This window comes from Eubalaena glacialis, chromosome 4 (assembly GCF_028564815.1).
Source record: "Eubalaena glacialis isolate mEubGla1 chromosome 4, mEubGla1.1.hap2.+ XY, whole genome shotgun sequence".
NCBI lineage: Eukaryota > Metazoa > Chordata > Mammalia > Artiodactyla > Balaenidae > Eubalaena > Eubalaena glacialis.
The window spans coordinates 156,591,285-156,612,989 of NC_083719.1; the positions used below are offsets into that span (position 1 = coordinate 156,591,285).

At 37.8% G+C, this 21,705-nt stretch overlaps 1 protein-coding gene and 1 long non-coding RNA gene across 8 annotated transcripts in view; one reads left to right on the forward strand and one right to left on the reverse strand.

Annotated features, from left to right (window-relative positions):
• LOC133091084 (centrosomal protein of 78 kDa-like) overlaps window positions 1–9,496 on the forward strand; it is a 44,453-nt gene extending 34,957 nt beyond the window's left edge. For 6 of the 7 annotated variants that reach the window (XM_061189944.1, XM_061189946.1, XM_061189945.1 and 3 more), the window contains 3 exons: window positions 6,805–6,919; window positions 7,742–7,913; window positions 8,828–9,496. In XM_061189944.1, the coding sequence (XP_061045927.1) occupies window positions 6,805–6,919; window positions 7,742–7,913; window positions 8,828–9,391 (851 nt within the window). In that variant the 3' untranslated portion in view covers window positions 9,392–9,496. Of the gene's footprint in view, window positions 1–1,190; window positions 1,339–6,804; window positions 6,920–7,741; window positions 7,914–8,827 lie in introns of all 7 variants that reach the window. The other variant, XM_061189950.1, reaches the window with a different exon arrangement.
• Window positions 8,402–21,705, reverse strand: part of LOC133091087 (uncharacterized) — a 38,252-nt gene continuing 24,948 nt past the window's right edge. The window contains exons 2-3 of the long non-coding RNA XR_009700854.1: window positions 8,766–9,017; window positions 8,402–8,510 (exon numbers count right to left, since the gene is read on the reverse strand). This is a non-coding gene — a long non-coding RNA (uncharacterized LOC133091087). The remainder of the gene's footprint in view (window positions 8,511–8,765; window positions 9,018–21,705) is intronic.

The following is a 21,705-nucleotide window of genomic DNA, read 5'->3' on the forward strand; positions in this document are numbered from 1 at the left end:
TGAGAGAGTTTATAGTGGATCAACAATGTAGGTTTTTAAGTATATCACTACAAGTCAAAGAGATCATGAGCAGTGGAATAACTAATGATGACATAACTTTACTGAGCAGTGTGGACATAGGAAAGAGTGTAAAGGAACTAAACCCTTACTTAGTAAATCAGAAAGTCAACAGATAATGCCTCAAATTTAGTCAGAAAATAGTCATGTAAGAGTATTACTTGGAAATGGAGAAGAATTCAAAATAACAATAGTTGGACCTCCCTGGTGGTTAAGAATCTGCCTGCCAAGGCAGGGGACATGGGTTCGAGCCCTGGTCCAGGAAGATCCCACATGCCGCGGAGCAACGAAGCCCGTGCGCCACAACTACGGAGCCTGCGCTCTAGAGCCTGTGAGCCACAACTACTGAGCCCACATGCCACAGCTACTGAAGCCCGCGCGCCTAGATCCTGTGCTCCACAAGAGAAGCCACTGCAATGAAGCGTAGCCCCCGCTCGCCGCAACTAGAGAAAGCCTGCACGCAGCAACGAAGACCCAACACAGCCAAAAATAAATAAATAATAATTTAAAAAATAAGAATAAAAAATAACAATAGTTGACATAAACCTCATAAAAAAGGAAATCCAAACAGCCAGTGAACACAGAAAAGTGTACGACTTCATTAAGTAATAAGAGAAAAGTGAGTCAAAACCAATGAAACTACATGCCAATCAGATTGACAAATACATAAATAAAGTCTGGTAGTATCAGGTATTGTAGACCTGGAGTACTATGGGAATCTTCTACCCTGCTTATACTGGAGTATAAATCGACACAACTACTTTGGAAAGCATTTAGCACTCTCCATCAACTGAAGGTATATAAATAGCCTGTGACCCAGCAGCCCTCGCCCCTGCCCTGTGTAAATGCACCAGAATAACCGGTACAGCAGGATTCCTGTCCATGATTTGCATTAGCACAAACTGAAAACAACCCAAATGTCCATTAAGAGTCAAAAATTAAATAAATTATGTGTATTCATACAGTGGGAAAACAATCAAGCAATAAAATTGAATGAACTAGAGCTACAGGCTGCAATGTGGATGAATCTTTTAAACCAATGTTGAGTGAAAGAAATAAGATAGAAAAGACTTCATATACTATGATCCTCTACATAAAGTTAGATGTTGACAAAACTAAACTCTTTTGTTAAGGATGCATGCAGGTTAAAGGAAATGATTGTCGAGAAATGAGGATGGTGTTTAACCGGGAAGAGGGAAGGAGCTTGTGATGAGAAAACGATATGGGGGGTTTTTGAGATGCTGACAAGTATCAATACTTTCAGATTCGAGTAGTGGTTATGTAAGTATTCTCTTTTTATTTGTCACATTGACAGTTTTGTCCTGTGCACTTCTCAGTACACATATCGTATTTTACAATTAAAAACCTGCGTACAGAATCGGTCGCTTCTTGAGTGCTGGATGTGGGAGTGGGATGAGACTATTTCATTTTAAGCCCTTCACTACTGCTTGCGTTCACATGTTCATTCATTCAGCATTAATTGAACATATGCTGTGTACCAAGCAGTCTTCTAATTTTATATGTGTTTTAAATCATGTAATCCTCACAAGAGCTCTGTGATATGGGAGCTTATCTCCATTTTATAGATGAGGAAGTTGAGGCCTAGAGTTATAGAACTTGTCCAAGGTTATATAGCTAATGGGTAGTGCCAGGCCCATTTGCCTCAGAGAATCTGAATTTTTACAATATAATATAAAAGAGAAATTTAATTACTAATTATAAGCAAAAAAATTGCACATTAAAGAAGATGACAAGTTTTCATCTATCCAGTTAGAGAAAAACACAGTCTGTCTTTCACACACGTACATCTTGTATTGGCAGGGATTTTCCTTATTAAGCAATTATTTATTGACTGTCTACGTTGTGCTAGGCACAGGTGCTGGGGATAAACACTTAATAAAATACACCCCCTATCTTCAAATAACTTGCACTCTAGGTGAGGAAGTAAGCCAACAGTTATAGTAGAGGTTATATACCAAGTGATACATCGCTGATGGCAGTATAAAATCTCAGAAATCTTTTGGAAAGAAGTTTGGAGATAGGTACCTCAGAGCCTTAAAAATATTCATTTGCTTTGATCTCAAACTCATTTTTATGGATTTATTGTAAGAATGTTATTCTCAATATGGAAAAAAGCCTTCATGCATAAAAACGGTTATTTTGTCTTATAATATTGAAAAGTTGGAAAGAATTTAAATGTGTAAAATGGTTAACCAGTAAACCCACTCAGTGGAACATTTTGTAGCCCACAAAAAAAAATCAAGGTTATGAATCCCCTGATTATATGAGAAATGATTGATTTCAATGTTAAATGGAGAAAAGTTGAACATAAAATTTGATATCCAATACGATGGGAGCTTTGTCCCAGAAAAATCACCCTAGCCAGTGTACAGAAGGGAGGAAGGAGAGCAGATGACAGGAAGGAAAATTATTCCAAAGCCTTATCATTAGTCTTACTTAAGTAATAGAATATCAAGCAATTTTACTTTCTAACTTTTTTGGTTCCATATTTCCATGTAAGGGACATGAATTATTAATACTTTGTAGGAGGAGGGTACACTTTTTCACAAAAATTTCACACTGTGTTCTAATTCCCTCCATTAGAGGGAGAAACTATTTCATGTAATTGCACTTTGATGTGCTATTTAGAACCAGTCAGGAATTTTAGTCTACTTTCCTCTGATTGTGGTGAGGGTTTTTTGTTTGTTTGCTTATTTGTTTAGAATTTCTTTGAAATCAGTTTTAGAAGATTGATTAAACCAGTATATTAAAAGTAGAGGAATTTTGCAATTTTTTTCCCTTTTTCCCCATTGAAAACTTGACTGGCTTTAGTAATGAAACATTAAAGAATTTGAAGTTCTCAGACTCTCAATTTTTTAAACATGTTCTGAATATAAAAATATATGTTCATTGAGCAAATCTTTGAAAACAGTGAACAACTTATTGAAGGAAATAAAAGCCACCTCTGCATGTACACACACCTAATCTGCTCTTTTGTCTTAAAAAAGTATCAAAAATATTTTGCCATGTCACTAAATACTCTTCTACATCAGAGAATTTGATTAAGCTTATGCATCATCTCCCAGGAGAAACGCACAGATATATTTTGAATGTAGAACTCCTGAAGCCCATTCATAAACTCTGGTTGAGACCTCTTGTCATTCTTTTCTTAGTGGCTTCACAGCGCATTCCTTCATACGGTGAGCTATTTTTATTGAAACCAATCCCAATTTGGAGGCTCTTAGCTTTCTTCTAGGGTTTGGTTATAAACAATCTTATGACATCGTGTTGGTAGATAAATCTTTGCCCACATCTTTGATTTCCTTAGGGTAAACTCCTGGTGTAGGATTGTTGTTAGGTACCAAAAGCTACTCTCCAGAAAGTGATGCCAGTTCCTCTCCCAATGACGGCATATGATAGAGTTCCTCATTCTTTAAGTGATTGTTCAAAGCAGTTAAAATGTATAAATATACCTTACTGTTTTCATAAGTATAGGTATTCTGATTGTTTATCGCTGCATAAGAAACCACCCCGAAACAGTGGCCCAAAACAATGACAATCATTTATTTTGTCCACGAACCTGGAGGTTGAGTAGAATATTAATGCTTTTACTACATTCTCACTGACTGAAAACAATACCTATTTGACTAGCTCACAGTTCTGCAGGTCAGAAGTCCAGGCACAGCGTGACTGGGTTTCCTGCTCAGATACACACTGGAACATGTGGGTTCCCTCCTGAGAGTGTTAAAGCACGTGAATTTAAGTGTAAACATTGAGCCCCAAATGTTGGATGTTCACCATAGTTTGTGTGGGTCACAGAGCTGAAATCAAGATGTCAGTCTGGCCGTGTTAGCATCCAGAGGCTCTGGGAAAGAATGCCTCCAAGCTTCTTCGGCTTGTCGGCATAATTCAGATTCTGCAGTTGCAGGACAGAGGTCCCCATTTCCTTGCTGGCTGTCAGTCGGGGGACGGTCTCAGCTCCTAGAGGCCTCTCGCTTGCCTTCCCTGCCGCAGCATTGGACTTCTTCAGAGCCAGCAATGGAGAGTCTCCCTCTTGTCCCTTTTGTACTTCAATTCAGGAAGAGTTCAAGTCCTTTTCATGGGGTGCCTGAGTAGGTCACATCCACCTAGAATAATCTCCCTATCTTAAAAAATCAACTGATTGTGAATCTTAATTCCGTCTGCAAAATCCCTTCACTACAGCACCCAGATTTAGGGTTTGATTGGATAAGTGGAAGGTTTGTGTACTTCAGTAAGTAGGAGTCTTAGGGGCTCTGTTAGAATTCTGCCTATTGCAAGCAGTGTCCCCACTTCAAGGACCGAAGTGTCTTAGTTCCTAAAACTCCTAAGAGAGTTTATCAGTGTTCATTTTATTTGATTGACCTTGGTGAATGGGAAGACTACCGCCTCCGTGAACAGGAATGGCACCCAGCTTCCTGAGTCCACAGTGTGGCTCTGCTACCTAGTGGTGTCACCTCGGCTGTGCTGCTGTACTCTACTTCTCTGCCTCTGTTTCCCTCATCTGTAAAATAACATGGAGTTAGTGATTGTTCTTTCCTCGTAGGGTTTTTTTTTTAATAAATTAATTTTATTTATTTATTTTTGGCTGCGCTGGGTGTTTGATACTGCTCACGGGCTTTCTCTAGTTGCGTCGAGCGGGGGCTACTCTTCGTAGTGGTGTGCGGGCTTCTCATTGCGGTGGTTTCTCTTGTTGCGGAGCACGGGCTCTAGGCGCGCAGGCTTCAGTGGTTGTGACACGGAGGCTCTAGAGCGTAGGCTCAGTAGTCGTGGCGCACGGGCTTGGTTGCTCCGCGGCACGTGGGATCTTCCCGGACCAGGGCTCGAACCCGTGTCCCCTGCACTGGCAGGCGGATTCTTAACCACTGCGCCACCAGGGAAGCCCCCTCTTAGGGTTTTGATGATTAGATTATTTAATGCCCAGGGAACTCCAGGAACAGTGCTTGACTGTAACTTGCTTTAAAAGTGATTACTTTTTAAAAGAATGCTTTTGAATCTGCAATTATGCAATTCAGGTATGTTAAGCATGTTCATTAATAGGACTTCCTACTACAAAGAGACCCACAAATAAAAATAGAAGTTTTCTTTCTTGGTCTTAACTATTTATTTCTGACTTGCTATGTCATACGCATATGCCTTTTATGGTGGGCTGCCACAAATTTATGTTGGAAAAAGTGGAAGTTAAATAAATCTTTACTATGCTAATTTGATAGATTTTGATAATTCATTTCACTAGCATGGTATGATATTACCAGTAGCAGACTAAAACCTGAGTTCACTTCTGGCTCTGCCCCTAAATCCTGATGAGTCCTATAGCTGGAAAGGCTTTTGGATATTATACTACGAATTAGTTATAATATTTACTCTGTTTGTTTAGGAAAAACTGGAGGAGTGCCTAAAGCAGTTAAAGGAGGAAAGAGTAATAAGACTTAAGGCTGATAAATGAGTCAATGAGGCAAACAATTTCTTATACTTTTGAGAGTGTTTTCGTTTTATTTTGATTTGATTTTAAGCCATATACACAGTTTGTAAACTTTAAAACTGTAATATGTTGCAAATTGGTTGTATCATATGGACTTTTGCATTTACTGGTATTTAGTGATCATATGATCTATATTCCAGAAAGCATGTTTTTAAAAATGTGAAAATCTCATTTTGTGTGTGTGTGTGTGTGTGTGTGTGTGCTTTCATATGACACTAGCTTATTTTCTGTTCATGATTCTTTGATTCAAGAAAGCACTTTTTGTGCATATACTGTATATACAGTAGCATAAAAGACATGATGAGACTCTCCTGGCAATGAATTAGGAAAGTGAATCATTTAAATAAATTTAAGATATTGGAGAACTTGTACGAATGCAATGCAAGATAAAAATATATACTATCAGAATTACATTAGGTAATGTGCATGAAAGCAGGGCATAATCTAAAAAGTTCCATCTAAATATACTTTATCATAGGTTGAACGTAGGGAGGAATTTTTCAAAGTGCATCCATTGGATTGGTGGACACTTATTCAATAAATGTGGAGCACCTGCTTATATAAGGCAAAAGGGGCCTCATGAACATAACAGCCTTTCTGAGAAATACTAGAGTTGAGCTTATAGGGGGTTTTAAGTGCATAGGTGATGAGCGGAAGGGGAAGAGTGCACGGGAGTGAATATTTTCAAGAAGCCAAAGAAAATATTGGTGATCGTACATTTAATAAATTGGGTTGGGTACGATTTAGGACTTTTAAACGTAAGCATTAGATATTTTGCTCACTAAAGTTAATTCTTAACATTCAGCAGAGTTGTAATATGTTTTGTTCAAATCAGATTCTATAATTCACTTTCTAATTTAAGGGAAACTTAAAGCAGGTAATTTTCTAATGTGGAATGAGGCTCCATTATGAATTTAACCAGTTAGAAATGTGATCTTTTGTGAAATATCATTAATAAAACGATAACTTTGGTTTATTGATATACCACCCAAGTGTTATATAGGAAACTTTGTTGGGTGCCTGGGGGTTTTGGTTATTGTGTGATATGGTCTCTGTCTTTACTGGTGGAGAGTTAGGTTAATTACAGATTAATTACATTTTGAGTGTTTTAGTTTTGTTCCTTGAAACTAGACAAGACTACTTTTGATGACAATGAGAAAAAATCATGTCAGACATTTTCAGTCTTCTTTTATAGCTGGAACATGAAAATGCCCAGTTAAGAAATATAAATTTCTCTTTGTCTGAAGGCCTTCATGCCCACTCATTGACAAGCATGATCCTGGATGATGAAGGTGTTTTGGGCAGCACTGAGAATTCTTTTCAGAAGTTCCATGCTTTCTTGGATCTCCTTAAAGATGCTGGGTTCGTTCATTTCTCTTCATGGCGTTCTTCTCTTTGCAACTATAATGGTAGTTTGCTGAGGAACTGGAGCAATTTTCATCACTTACGTGGCCATATTTAGCCAAATTTAGTGTAATTATAGGTAATATAGTTGACGTTTTAAAATGAGGAATTAAATTTTTTAAGAAATGCAAATAGGGGAGCCTGCTTTGGTAGAGTGGGGAGCCCATTATAAAAGAGTAACCTGTAGACAGAGTAATTAGTAGGTATAGTTTTTTGTAAAGACTAAATTGAAGGCAGTTTTCATTGAAAATATTCTGGAATGGATAAGAATTTTCCTATCTTTCATTTATTTTGCTTGTTTGATAAGTTTGAATTAAAGTTATTTTTGTCTTAGACATAAAAATTATTATTAATCTTCAGGGAAGATATAGGTCAGTGGTTCTCAACCGGGAGCAATTTTGCTGAAAGAGGGAAGTAGAGATTGATAGTTGATGGAGTGGTGTTTTGTCAGTGAATGAATTGGTGTTGGGAAGGAAGGAACAAACACATTCTTGGAAACTGGAGAAAGGTGGTAAAGAAGTGTGGGAATGGAGGTGTGACAGACAGTGGACGAGGTGCGTGGTACTTGTTGAAGCTGCTAGTGAGACAGTGGGATGTCTCCTAGAGGATGAATCTGGAAAGGGCTGAGAATTTGGGGGAGAGAGAGGCTTGTAGTCTGGAGTAGGATGTTGGCTTTTAAGATTTTAGAAGTATTTCATGATTGTAGGTCTGGGGAAATCTAAACTGCTCTTATGTGATTATAATAACCTTTGTCTTTTCTCCTTTCCTCCTCTGGTCCAGGCTTGGGCAGCTGGCCACAATGGCTGCTATAGATCAGTCAGATTTTCATTTACTAGGTCGTCCCCAGATGAATTCTACTGTTAGCAGTCCACCTAAAGAAGAAAAGAAGGCACTTGAAGAAGAAAAATCAGAATCAAAACAGAGTGCCCCAGTACAAACGCAAAATCTCCAAGTAAGTGGACAGGACAGCACTTAATGATTCTAAGAGTGATTAGCAAAAAGGAAATGACCAAGTCAGAGAGAAAATAATAATGGTCAGTCTCTAATAGTTCACATGTTCGGGAGCTAGAAGACTGTGGAGTCCTCTCCAAATCTGAGATCAGTAAATGTGGGCCCATTTCATGATACTGTATTGTTGTACATAAGAAAACTGGAAGTTCTTTAGAAAATTTATGAGTTAAAGCAAACTCTCCTTAATGAAGAAAGAAAACATTACAGAAAATATTCCAAATTTTAAATTGTATAAATGTCTATTCTATTCATATTTTATCTAGGTTTCTATTTGTATGCAGTCAGCTTACAATGAAGGAACACTAATGAAGGTACACGTACTGATAGAATTTTTAAAATAAGTAATCTTGACATAGCTAATATGTAAGATATTATAATGACTCACCTGGTCATGGGAATGGGAGGGGAAACCTGTCAGCTTTTCCTCTAGCCTTACTTGGAGCCCCCTTCGCCCACCTCAGCCAATCTCAGACTGGTCTTGGGAACTGACAGCTTGAGAACACAGTCTGGTCACAAACTATATACTGTTTACATGTGCCTGGAGGATAGAAAAGAAATTAATTTTCTTACAGAGTAGGGTTTCATTTTTAGTGAGGGAAAGGAAATGGGTAATAGCTACCCCAATCACCAAAGTCTGAAAATGTAGCAGACATAGCCTTGGATATAGCTAGGTTAAGTTGAGAATCACTTGGCAAGATAGAATTAGAAAAAAACTGGCTCTGAAATCTTCTGAATAATCAATTACTGTGTTAATAATAAGATCACAGAATAACATTGAAGTTTTGAACTCTACTTTTTAATGGTTGGCTTTGTTCATCACTGAATTTTTGTCTTGTCTTTTGTCTTTCCCTCCAGTTTCAGAAAATTACAGGTGATGCTGGGATTCCTTTGCCTCTCGACTCCTTCCATGTCCCAGTCTCTACTCAGGAGGCCTTAGAAACTTCCAAAGACAACCTGGGGGTCCCAGTCACAGAGCAGCGGCAGGAGCCTTTTGAAGATTTCATTGCTAGAACATGTTCTCCTTCAGCAGACGTCATTTCTGGAACTGGAAGTCAAAGAAAAGAAGAGGAATTATCTAGAAATAGCAGGTCTTCTTCAGAGAAAATGAGCAAAGCAGGTGAATATACCAAAAAATACTCTGCTAAGAAACAACCTGGGAAGGACCTGCATTCCTGCTCTGACTCACCTGTAAAGCAGAAAAGCAAAGGAATTGGGCAAAATAATTCTTTGCTTAATGAACCAATTAGAAGTGAGTCTTCGAAAAAACACATTTTTGTTAAGAAAGAGAGTAGAATAGTGACTGTTTCATCAAAGACAACTAAAAGTAAACTCAATCTACTAGAACATTCTGAAAGTGATACTCTTGGATCTGATTGTGAATTTCAAGAAGGCATCCATACTCCGTCACACCTAACATAGGTCTAAATCTTTTAAAATCTTTTAAAATTATGTTTTTGCCTTCAAATTTTAATAAATTACTTATGTTTTTATTATAGCATATGGTGTTTTAAAATACTTGACTGGAAGCCATTAGAGAAAGATTTATCTATACTTTTTTATTATAATGAAAGTTTTGGTGTATTTTTCCTTGTGAGAGTTTGCACCATTCATTCAGCTAGTGTTTACTGAGGGCTTCATATGTACCGTACTTTTCTGGGTGCTATTGCTTTCAACAGTGAACAAAATAAAGCCTTTACTCTCCTGGAACTAACACTCTGTGGTGGGAGAAAACATAAACAACACAACAGGGTAAGGGGTAAAAAGAGATGGGAATGATAAATGGAATAGTTTTACCATTTGGTTAAATGTCAAACTATTATGAATCATATGGCCAGAAGCCATTGACATATTTTAATTCACAATAACCAGAGAGCATCAAACATTTACCAAGGCACTTAACTGTGTTTATGGATTACAGCAACACTATGAGGTAGGGAACTATTACCATCCCCATTTTATAGATGAGGAGTCTGAGGAGACATTATGTGAGTTACCCAGAATTACACAGCTATAAGTAAGTGGTAAGCTGGGATGTGACCAGAGCCCATGCTCTTTTTTTTTAATGTATGGACTTTATTATGTTTCATTTGTTTCTGATTTATGTGATTGTTTTTTAAAGATTTTTTTTGATGTCGACTATTTTTAAAGTCTTTATTGAATTTGTTACAGTATTGCTTCTGTTTTATGTTTTGGTTTTTTGGCTGCAAGGCATGTGGGATCTTAGCTCCCCGACCAGGGATCGAACCCTCACCCCCTCCATTGGAAGGCGAAGTCTTAACCGCTGGACCACCAGGGAAGTCCCCCTTATGTGATTATTTTTATGGCAGTTGTTTTAAATTTTATTTTTTATTGACGTATAGTAGAATTACAGTGTTAATTACTGCTGTACAGGAAAGTGACTCAGTTATACATTTATATACATTCTTTTTCATACTCTTTTCCATTATGGTTTATCACAGGATATTGAATATAGTTCCCTGTGCTATACAGTAGGACCTTTTTGGTTTTCTTTAAATACATCCACTTTTTTAAATAAATGTATTTATTTAATTTTTTATTTTTGGCTGCATTGGGTCTTCGTTGCCACACGCGGGCTTTCTCTAGTTGCGGTGAGCGGGGGCTACTCTTCTTTGCGGTGCACGGGCTTCTCATTGTGGTGGCTTCTCTTGTTGCGGAGCATGGGCTCTAGGTGCATGGACTTCAGTAGTTGTGGCACACGGGCTTCAGTAGTTGTGACTCGCAGGCTCTAGAGCACAGGCTCAGTAGTTGTGGCGCACGGGCTTAGTTGCTCCGCGGCATGTGGGATCTTCCCAGACCAGGGCTCGAACCCGTGTCCCCTGCATTGGCCAGCATATTCTTAACCACTGCACCACCAGGGAAGTCCCATGTAGGACCTTTTTGTTTATCCATCCTGTATATACACCAGTTTGCATCTGCTAATCCTAAACTCCCAATCCAACCCTCTCCCACCCCCTCCCCCTTGGCAACCACCAGTCTATTCTCTACGTCCTTGGTTATGTTTCTGTTTCACAGATAGGCAGAACCCAGGCTCTTAATTACTTTGTTATCCTGTTTCCTTGTTAAGAGAAGAAGGGTTTAAGGAAGGCACCGAGAGAGCAGCCAGTGAGCAGTGAGCAGTAGAAGTGCAAAACAGTGGGGCTGTCAGAAAGCACACCTGTCTCCTTCCCCCATCTGAGCAGAATTTTTAAACGGCAGAGTATGTAAGAGTATGTGATGACACATCTCTGGATTAAATTATGTCTCCCTGGTAAAACATGCACAGATAAGTCTTTAGTTCAATCAGACTGAAAGGTGAGATCAGAGAAAAGCTAGAGTGTCAGATTTCTTCTAGAAGTTCCTGCCTGATTGTTACCAAGAGGACTACTAGAGTACTAGTTAGTTCGTTAGTCATGGATTGAGTGTTAGAGGAGCGAAACAATGAGCAAGATGTAGCGTCGGCCCTTTAGCAGTGGAGTGAGAGGGGAAGACGCACAGCAGATGTCTCGTCCTGCGCGTGACATGCTGTGACGGGCATATTCAGGGCGTTTCGTCAGTGTTTGTGGAAGAAGAGGGGGAGCTATGAGGCAAAGAAAAGTCATCGAAAGAGGCAGTCCCTAAGCTAAGTCTTAAAGGACTCGTGAAAAACTGGTGAGTCAGCCGGTGAAGGGCAAGGACACTCAAGGCAGAGAGGACAGCGGAAGTCCAGAGCCGTGAGTGTGCGAGGGGTGTGTTAAGGAGCCACAGGCACAGGCTCTGGAGCATCAGTGCAGTGTCACCAGGCAGTGGCAAGCGCCCCCTAAAGGAGGCAGCGAGGAGGAGGAGAGCGGGTCTTAGCCATCCATGTGCATGGAGCCGGTTTCCTCAGAAAATAGCGAAGAATGGAAAGGACAAGTTCAGGTGGCATTTTAGACCACTGACGTCAGTATGGATGAGGAATTTGAAGAAGCCTGGAGACAATTATGCCCCACTCTTCTGAGGAGCAGTGTTTTTTATTTTCGAGTGGGACTTTCACGCTGCCACCTCCTCTCCTGTCCCTACTGAAAGGTTTATAGGCTGGCAGAAGGGAGAACCTAGCTTAAGTAAAGGTAATCAGGTTTCTTTACTGTACAGCTTCTCGGGGCTGCTGTAGGCTAATGTTCATTCTGGATCGGCACAGCAGGTGTATGGTACACAGCCATCCTCAAAGCTATTTGACTCTAGAGTTCTTTTTTAATAGAAGTGTCTAACAACTGGTTTCACCAAACAGCAATTTGGTAACTTCTAGACCAGGTAATAGAAAGGGGTCTGAAATAAGGTATAGATGAAGGAAGGAAATAAGTTCTAATTTTATTTAGGAAATTACAAGCAAAACTTGATCTTGGGAAGTAAGGAAGAAGTAGGGGGCGGAGGCTGAACCCCCATCTGTGTGACTAAGGTTGGGTGGTGGTATCATTGAGTTTGGAAATAGGGGATAAAGAACTGAATTGGGGAAAAGACTTTAGTTCTGGACATGTTGAATTTTAAAGCACCTGTAGAATTCAGGAGACAAACTGGTAGATAACTGGACATGCACGTGAAGACATGGAAAGATAAAAATTTGAATGTCATCAGCACTTAGCAGTCATTAAAATCATGAAAATGGATGAGATTTCAGAGAATTGTGAGTACTGACAACGTTTAAGTAATAAGCAGAGAAAGAATTCTGGGAAGGAGAGAGGTGATAGAGTTTCAAGAAGGAGGAAGTAGATGACAGTGTCATCCTTCAGAGAATGTAAGTGTCCATTGGATTTGGGCAGTTAGGTCCCCAGTGACCTTAGAGCAGTTCAGTGAAGTGGTGGACAAGAAAGCCAGATTGCAATAAATTGAGGGTGTAGGGCTGCCTGTGGGGGCCAGGCGGGGCTAGTGAAGACAGTGGGAGTAGGCTGCTCTGAAGGAGTTTGGATGAAAAGAGAAAATAATTAGCAAAAAAGAATTTTTTAGAATGAGAAGGACTTATATCTTATATGTTGAAATGAAGGAACTGATAAAGGAGATCCTGAAGATGTAGATAATAATTTAGAGAACTGGGGAAACATGGACATATGAATTAGAAAAAAACCTTGCACAGTATATAAAAATCACTTGTATCCTTCGAGTTGGATGGATACTGGTAAGTTTGTGAGGAAATAAAGGTAAGAAGAGATAGAAGTTAAATGAGTTTCTACTGATAGCCTCAGTTTTCTTTGACACAGATTTTTCAGAGACACATATATACACATACATAATTACAATTTTAAAATTCTTTCGTAGTTACATGTTTTATTAATCACGTCTGATTTTCATTTTGTACAGCATTATCTTGTAAGGACAAGATACAGTGACAACTTCCAAGCTTTTTGCATATCAGAGCTGAAACTGAAAGTATCTCCATAATTGAATTTTCACTTCTTATTTGTAATCAGTTTATCCTTAGGAGGATACTTCATAGTGTTTGATCACAGATGAGTTTGGGCATTGCTATCACTCAATAATGTTAAGGATCTGTCAGGTTCTCTCCTATACTATATATTAATTTTTTCTTCGTTTAGCAAATATTTATTGGCGGCCTGTGGGAATAAGATACACCTAGGTCCTCTTTCCTTGGTATGTTCACAAAAGCCTCTGAAACTAAATTTTCACGTCAGGCCATACTAAGGCCTGGCATAATAAGTTTTCATCGTTAACAGTTTTTTTGTGTTTGTGGGGTTTTTTTATTTTTTTGAAGCAAGGATAAGACACTGTCTTAACTCAGTAGTTGTCCATTGATGAATAAGTCAAAGAAGACATTGATGAAGCACGGTATTTTGAATATCCTTTCCACAGAATAGGTAATGGGCCGTCCTGAAACTCTGGTGAGATGCTTATCATTTTCAGATTTTGGAGTGGCAGAGAAAACCCTATTACACCTTGAATTATCTCTAGAAACATGAATTCAGCCAAATAAAAACAGTGCCTCTGCCTACTGAGGTTGTCAATTTCCATCTTAACAAAAGTGAACATTTCTCCTTTAGATTAAAATCAAGAAAATCCCCTCTGTCCAGGATGCAGTAATGGGGTACAAGAAGGAGGAAAACTGAAGGTATTCCCTCTTTACACCTGAACAGTGAATTCATTCTGATATCAAATATTTGTTATGATTCTGCTATGACCAGGTGCTTTATTGTGTTTAGAGATCAAGTTACTGTTCATTCTTGGTAAGTAAGAAAAATCCATGTTTTAGGACTCTGAATAGTAACTTTATATATTTTATATATATATTAAAAATAAATATATATATTATATATAATATATATTCCACCTATTCAACAAAATTGTAATTTTCATCATCTCTTACGAATGATGAACTGTAGTCACTCTTTGGAAAGGGCTTATAGGGAATTAAAGTCTCCATATACTTTTTATATAAGACCATGGAAACCAAATTCTCAACTGGGAGCAAACTTAGGTTTTGCTATGAAGGTTTATGCTTGCCTGGCCTTAGAGTGGTAGGCCAGGAACTCAAGGTGGAGTTTTTTTCCTCTAAGTTACTTTCATTGATGCCACCCTGAAAAAATTTGGAGGGAGTATTTTTGGAAATAGCTTTATCTCAGTAACCCTTTAAAAATGCTTCAGGGTATGGGGAACATAACTGTCAAAATGTTCAAGCAACTCTTGTTGATTTAAGTGTAATTGATCAGGAGCAATACAGGAAAGAGCTGGGTACAAAAGACAAAAGGCCCGAGGCTATTTCATGTATAGTTTTTGGCTTATTGTACAAAACAGAGAAAGTCTCATACACTCACGCAGCCAAGGTCCCCTACTGTTCTCTCCTTTTAGTATAAATAAAAGATAGCTAGTTTCTCAACAGCAGCATTCTATCCTTAAGTGGGTACACAGTGATATTCTAATGGTCTCTGGAGCAGGGAATAATTCCGTGGCAGCTCTGACCTCCAGTCACCGGGTTCTCTGTAACTTAGTCTTTCATGGCCAAGGACTATAATCATTATTTCGATTTCTATTTAGCATCTCAAAATTGAAAGGATTCCATGGACAACAAAACAGGAAGTGATTTCATGAAGTGTTTTAGTATGGATAAAATAATAAACTATAAAAATACAAATCATCAGTAAAGCTTTTTCTTTCCAGACAACTATATTCAGAAATTAATGTAAGCAGCTAAGGTGCACATGTGTGTCTTTTCACCCATGATCATGTGTGTGTGTGTGTGTGTGTGTGTGTGTGTATGTGTGTGTGCATTCCACTGCTACAGGAGACATGCAAAATAATATCAGATTTGCTACGATATGAAGTACTGGTTTCTCCCAAGAACTGTGTGCTCGCAGGGTTCGTTCAGGAAGGTGAGTGCCCTACCACCACGTCGCAGTCATATCTCATCACCTTCGGCAGGAATAATTTACACTTTAACCTTACATGCAGGCGTATTAAATTAGTATTACTCATCAGAACTTATTAATAAAACAAGCTGAATTAACCACTGCAGAATCATATTTGGAAATTCAATGACAATTTTGCATTTTTAATAAAGGCTCAGAAATATTATTGCAGAGCAGGTGGTACAGAAAACTGTGGTCAAATTTGACATTCATTAATAATTGAAGTGTGGAACGTGACAGGTGAAAATTGATATTGATTTCTTTCCTCTAATATTTGGAAGAGTTCTAAAAGGTAAATAAAATGAGATAACAAGACATATCAAGTCTCACTGATTTCTTTGATCACCTCCTCCCCGCATATCACTCCTTTGCCTACCATGTTTTGAATAATTCAATGCCCATAGTCTTTCCAGTTCAGTGCATTATAAAACACACTCAAGCTGGGTTTCAATCATATTAGACTGAAAGCTGAACTTTTCATGAAGGATTATTTAAAATAAAATGCGTCTTGAGCCCAACAGCCTTTGAAACCAAACAATCCTGGGAGTTCAGTAAGGAAATGTCAACACTGTGGAGAACTTTTGGATTCAGAAAATTCAGTAATCCTATTTGATGTATGTTAACCGTATCAATACTAACAACCTTCTGCTTAATTTCAGCACTGATTTGAGAGCTGAGTTACTACTGGTCTTGTATTTTAACTAGTTGTGAAAGCACTGAGAGAGTTGTTCTTGGGTTGAACTTGACCTGCCTCTGGGAATGCTCTCTGTTCTATCCATCTTGAAAAGCTTTATTCAAGTGCATTTCTCTGCCTTCCTTCTTCTCATCTGCACCCCTTGGGAAAACGAAAGATGCTCAAATATAAATGTTAACACTGCAGATGCTCTGTTTGGCAATGGTGTCTTTCAGCTTCCCAATAAAAAATTATATTGCTGACCACCCATTTGACTGAAAAGTGACTCATTTTACTGACAGATATCTGGATTGAGATGCCAAAAGAAATAAGTCATTTCTAATTTCCTTTTTAAGTCATAGCTTTGTGTTGCAACACTACCTGTTCAAAACTTAGATCATGAAGGTTCCTTCCTATGACCTCCAAATAATTAATCAAAATGTTCTTCAGGGGCTTCCCTGGTGGCGCAGTGGTTGAGAATCTGCCTGCCAATGCAGGGGACACGGGTTCGAGCCCTGGTCTGGGAAGATCCCACATGCCGCGGAGCAACTAGGCCCGTGAGCCACAATTACTGAGCCTGCGCGTCTGGAGCCTGTGCTCCGCAACAAGAGAGGCCGCGATAATGAGAGGCCCGTGCACCGCGATGAAGAGTGGCCCCCACTTGCCACAACTAGAGAAAGCCCTCGCACAGAAACGAAGACCCAACACAGCCATAAATAAATAGATAAATAAATAAATAAATCAAAAAATAAAAATGTTCTTCGATAGGCTATACAAAAAGCAAGCAGAATATTCCTAATTATCAATCTTTCTCTTGAGTCATATAGTTCTTGTAATTTCAAGGAAGAGAAACTCAAATGTAAAGTGTTACAATAGCCAAGTATACCAGCACTGTTATCTAACCATTCAGCAATTTTCTCTGCCAAGTCACTCTGAACCTTAGACTACTGAGAATGTCTTTTTAATTAATTTTTAAGGTTCTCCTCTTTTGAGTTAAAATATGGTCACAATTTTATAAGTAAAATTAAAGAAAAACACAAAATAGACCATCTGAGATATTTCCATTAGGCATTATATATATATAAATATAATTTTAATATATATACATATATAAATGCACTGGGATAAATCTCCATCTTCTGTGTCAGTCAGACATAGGTCCATTTTCTTAGGAACAGGGAACTCCTTTCACAATGGAAGTGAGGAAATTGGCTGGACCATCCTTCTTGAATATATTCCATGAAGCCGCCATTTAAGGTTGTCTGGATCTTGGTTCCTTCTAGCAATCTACTACTCCAACAGTGTGTAGTTCATCAAATTCAGGTCTTTCTGAAGCCAGGCTAGAAATACAAAGTGAGGTGGACCACTAAGGTAACTGACCAAAAAGGAGGAGGAAGAGGAGCAAAACAATTTCCCAATTTCATTTTTTCCCATATTCTCTGTGCTTTACAAGGGAAAAAAATATTTGGGTCTGAGTTCCTTTCATTCTTAGCCATTGTTGGTTCAAAGTCTGAGAAAAAAAAATAAAAAGGTAAAAACAAAATATGGAGTCCAGAATTCCGTTAGCTCTCTTGCATGCAATATCACAACTTAAAAGGCCTTCCAAAATGAAGGGATAAACTTTTAAAAATATAGCCCAATCTTTTCAATCTAAACAAGTAAACACTAAAAATATATTTTAGAAATCCAGCAAACACACTAACCACAGTCAAAGCAAAGGAAGGCTTATGGCTTACCAAATGACAGTGGCTGTCTACAAGAGAGAGAAAGAGAATACCCCAAAATTCTATCTGACCTGGCAGAGCTCAGCACAGCTACTATTCTTCTTTCCTAAAATCAAGGCATAAAGAAATTGAATAAAACTTGCCAAAATGTCACCCGCTGCCTCCAAAAGCAGATTAAAGAAGGGAGTGTCCAGAAATCAGGATGAAGAAAACTACTTAGAGAAGCCCCTTCTCCTATCAGTGGACCACCAGGGTTTATCTGGGTAATAAAATGATAATAGGCCTTTTTGTCATCTTCTTTTTATAATTTATACATTTAAATTTCAGTTAACATTTTAAAAATATCCAATCAGAATGACAGGCATTTCCAGAAGTATCAGTTTTTTTAATCCTCACCCTTTTACAAATGTGAAAACTGAGGCTCAGTATAGCTGTCAAGGAATTTTCCTAAATCATTGAAGCTGTAAATTTGGGACCTAAGTCTAAATCAGTTTCTCATTTTATCTTGGCTAACTTCTTAAAATTCTGTTTAGGGACATGGGGAGGGGGAAGGGTAAGCTGGGACGAAGTGAGAGAGTGGCATGGACATATATACCCTACCAAATGTAAAATAGATAGCTAGTGGGAAGCAGCCAAATAGCACAGGGAGATCAGCTCGGTGCTTTGTGACCACCTAGAGGGGTGGGATAGGGAGGGCGGGAGGGAGACGCAAAAAGGAGGGGATATGGAGATATATATATACGTACAGCTGAAGCACTGTTATACAGCAGAGACTAACACAACATTGTAAAGCAATTATACTCCAATAAAAATGTTAAAAATATATATATGAAAGCTATACTATAAAATAGATACAGTGATAATATATCTGAGAGGTGGAATTATGGCTGCTTTTTAATCTATTTTTGGATTATTTGATTACATGATTTCTCTATAAAGAATATGAATCCCTTGTGTAATAAAAGTTACTCAAAACCAAAAAAAAAAAAAAAAAAATTCTGTTTAGGAAAAGAGGATAGAATGAAGGTTTGAGCATAGAAATCATCAAGAAATCACTGAAGATACTGGGCCTGTAGTGCAGTTTCATTTGTAGTGGGTTTGGCTTACATTCTTATATTTAGTTTTATTTCTATACAACTATCAAAGAAGGAGAAAGAAGTTGGGTAATATTTGCATTTGCAACTAATTAAAGCAGAATTGCTTTTAGCTTTAACAAAAAGATCGTTTTGTGATCTCAGATTAACATCTTTATTCTTTTTTTTTTTAAATAATAATATGCAATAAATTTATTAATGTGGCTATGTTTTTCAACATAGTCATTAGAAAGATGCCTTAATTAGAGAAGCAGTGCTAGGAGAACCTTGCATAGAAAATCAAGAGACATATTTGGAAAGAAGTATTTAAATTACAGTGTCAATATGAACTTGCTACAAGCCATGAGAGCTGACATACAATTATTATGCCAGTTCTGTTCCTTAAATTAGTTGAACTTTCAATGCACGTTCATCTCTATAAATGTCTAGACATTTTCCGTTTCTTTCAGTATACTTACTCACTAAGCTGAGGAAAATTTTTATATACCAAAAACATAACAAAAGCTGCAGATAAGAAAATGGACACCAATATAAGAAGCGACATTCTTGCTGACCCAGCTTCTGCACAGGCTTTCTCCTTCAGGTGGTCTCCGCTGCCTGGCGCCGAGGGACCCCGCGGCCCCGCTACCTTGTCCCCCGGAGGGGTCGTATGGAGTGCCCCCGTTTGCGACCTTTCGACAACTCTGCCTTTCGTCATGGCTGCTGCAGGGAAGGACAACATCTTTATTCTTAAATGGAGCATAAATAACATTTATTGGCTAAGATTATTTGCAATAAACAAGACTGTTTACTGTTTACCACCTAGCAGATGACTATTTGTCTCAATGAGTATCCTAAAAGCTTATACTGAGCTCTCATTTTACCAGAGTGAATTTAAATTAACTTCAGCAGCCAGAATTAATGAAACCGGGTAAATGATGCAAAGATATTCCACAGGGTATTCTGTTTTAATTAGAGATAGAAAATGTGAGTCATTAGAGGTTTTTAAAAATGTTGCATTCTATTACTTTCTCATATTTTAAATCTAGGAATATAGATGAAAACTAAAACATGTTAGCCACTTTAGTTCAGTTTTTAATGTATATCAGCTCTGAATTTATATTGAGTGAATAGTAAAGAGTCTGAATGAAGAACATAATCTGGAGGCATTCAGGTACAAGTCATAAACTTTATTAGAAGTTGAGTATCTGTTAATTAGCAGGCAGCTATATAACTTAACTATAAAGCCACTACAATTCAAACATTGTAGCATTAGTACATGAATGAACACATATACAAATTAAACAGAAAAGAATATCCACAAATAGTTCTAAGTATGTCTGGGAAGTTTGATTGTGATAAAGTCAAGGTATAATCTTTAAAATTGATGCCTAGAAAACTACACACCCATTGAAAACTAAAGTCTGTACCTCACACTACATACCAAAATAAATTACACCAGTTGCACATGTAAGAAGCTTGCAAGTTGCCACTTTATCCTAACAAGATGCGTCTTTTACAAATGTTTTCTCCCACTCTGTGGCTTTTCTTTTCATTATCTTGATAGTGATTTTCACAGAGCAGAAATTTTCTATTTTAATGAAGTCTAGCTTATCAATTCTTTCTTTCATGGATTGTGCCTTTGGTGTTATATTTTAAAAGTCATTGCCATACCCAAGGTCATCTAGGTTTTCTCCTATGTTATCTTCTGGGAGTTTTACAGTTTTGTGTTTTACATTTAGGTCTGTGGTTCATTTTGGGTTAATTTTTATGAAGGATATAAAGTCTGTGTCTAGATTTTTTTTTTTTTTTTTTTTTTTTACTATGAACATCCAGTTGTTTCTGCACTATTTGATGAAAAGACTATCTTTGCTCCGTTGTATTGCCTTTGTTCTTTTGCCAAAGATCAGTTGACTGTATTTATGTGGGTCTATTTTGGGGCTCTTTATTCTGTTCCATTGATCTATTTGTTCTTTCACCAATACCACCCTGTCTTGATTACTGCACCTTCATAATAAGTCTTCAAGCTGGGTAGTGTCATTCCTTCAACTTTGTCCTTCTTCAGTGAGGTGACAGCTATTCTGGGTCTCTTGCCTCTTCATATGGACTTTAGAATCAGTTTGCCAATATCCATAAAATAACTTGCTGGGATTTTGATTGGGATTGCACTGAATTTCTATAGATTAAGTCAGAAAGAACTGACATTTTGATAATACCGAGTCTTCCTATTCATGAACATGCAATATCTCTCCATTTATTTAGTTATTCTTTGACTTCATTCATCACGGTTTTGTAGTTTTCCTCCTATAGAGGTTGTACTTATTTTATTAGATTTATACTGAAGTATTACATTTTTGGCAGTGCTAATGTAAATAGTGTGGGTTTTTTTTTAACCTATTCCACTTGTTCATTATTGGTATATAGGAAAGCAATTGCCTTTTGTATATTAACCTTGGATCCTGCAACCTTGCTATAATCACTTATTAGTTACAGGAGTTTTGGGTCAACTCTTTAAGATTTTCTACATAGATGATCATGTCATCTGTGAACAAAGACAGCTTTATGTCTTCCTTCTCAATCTGTACACTTTTATTTCCTTTTCTTGCCTTATTGCATTAGCAAGGACTTGCAGCACAATATTGAAAAGTTATAATAAAGGAGGACATCCTTGCCTTGTGCTAAATCTTAGTGGGAAAGCATTGAATTTCTCTCCAGTAAGTATGATGTTAGCTATTGGTTTTTTTGTAGATCGTATTTATCAAGTTGATAAAGTCCATCTCTATTCCTAGTTTACTGAGAGTTTTTCTCATGAGTACACACTGGATTTTGTCAAATGCTTCTTCCGCATGTATTTATATGTTTTTTTTTTTCCTTTTTTTGTCTTGGATGGATT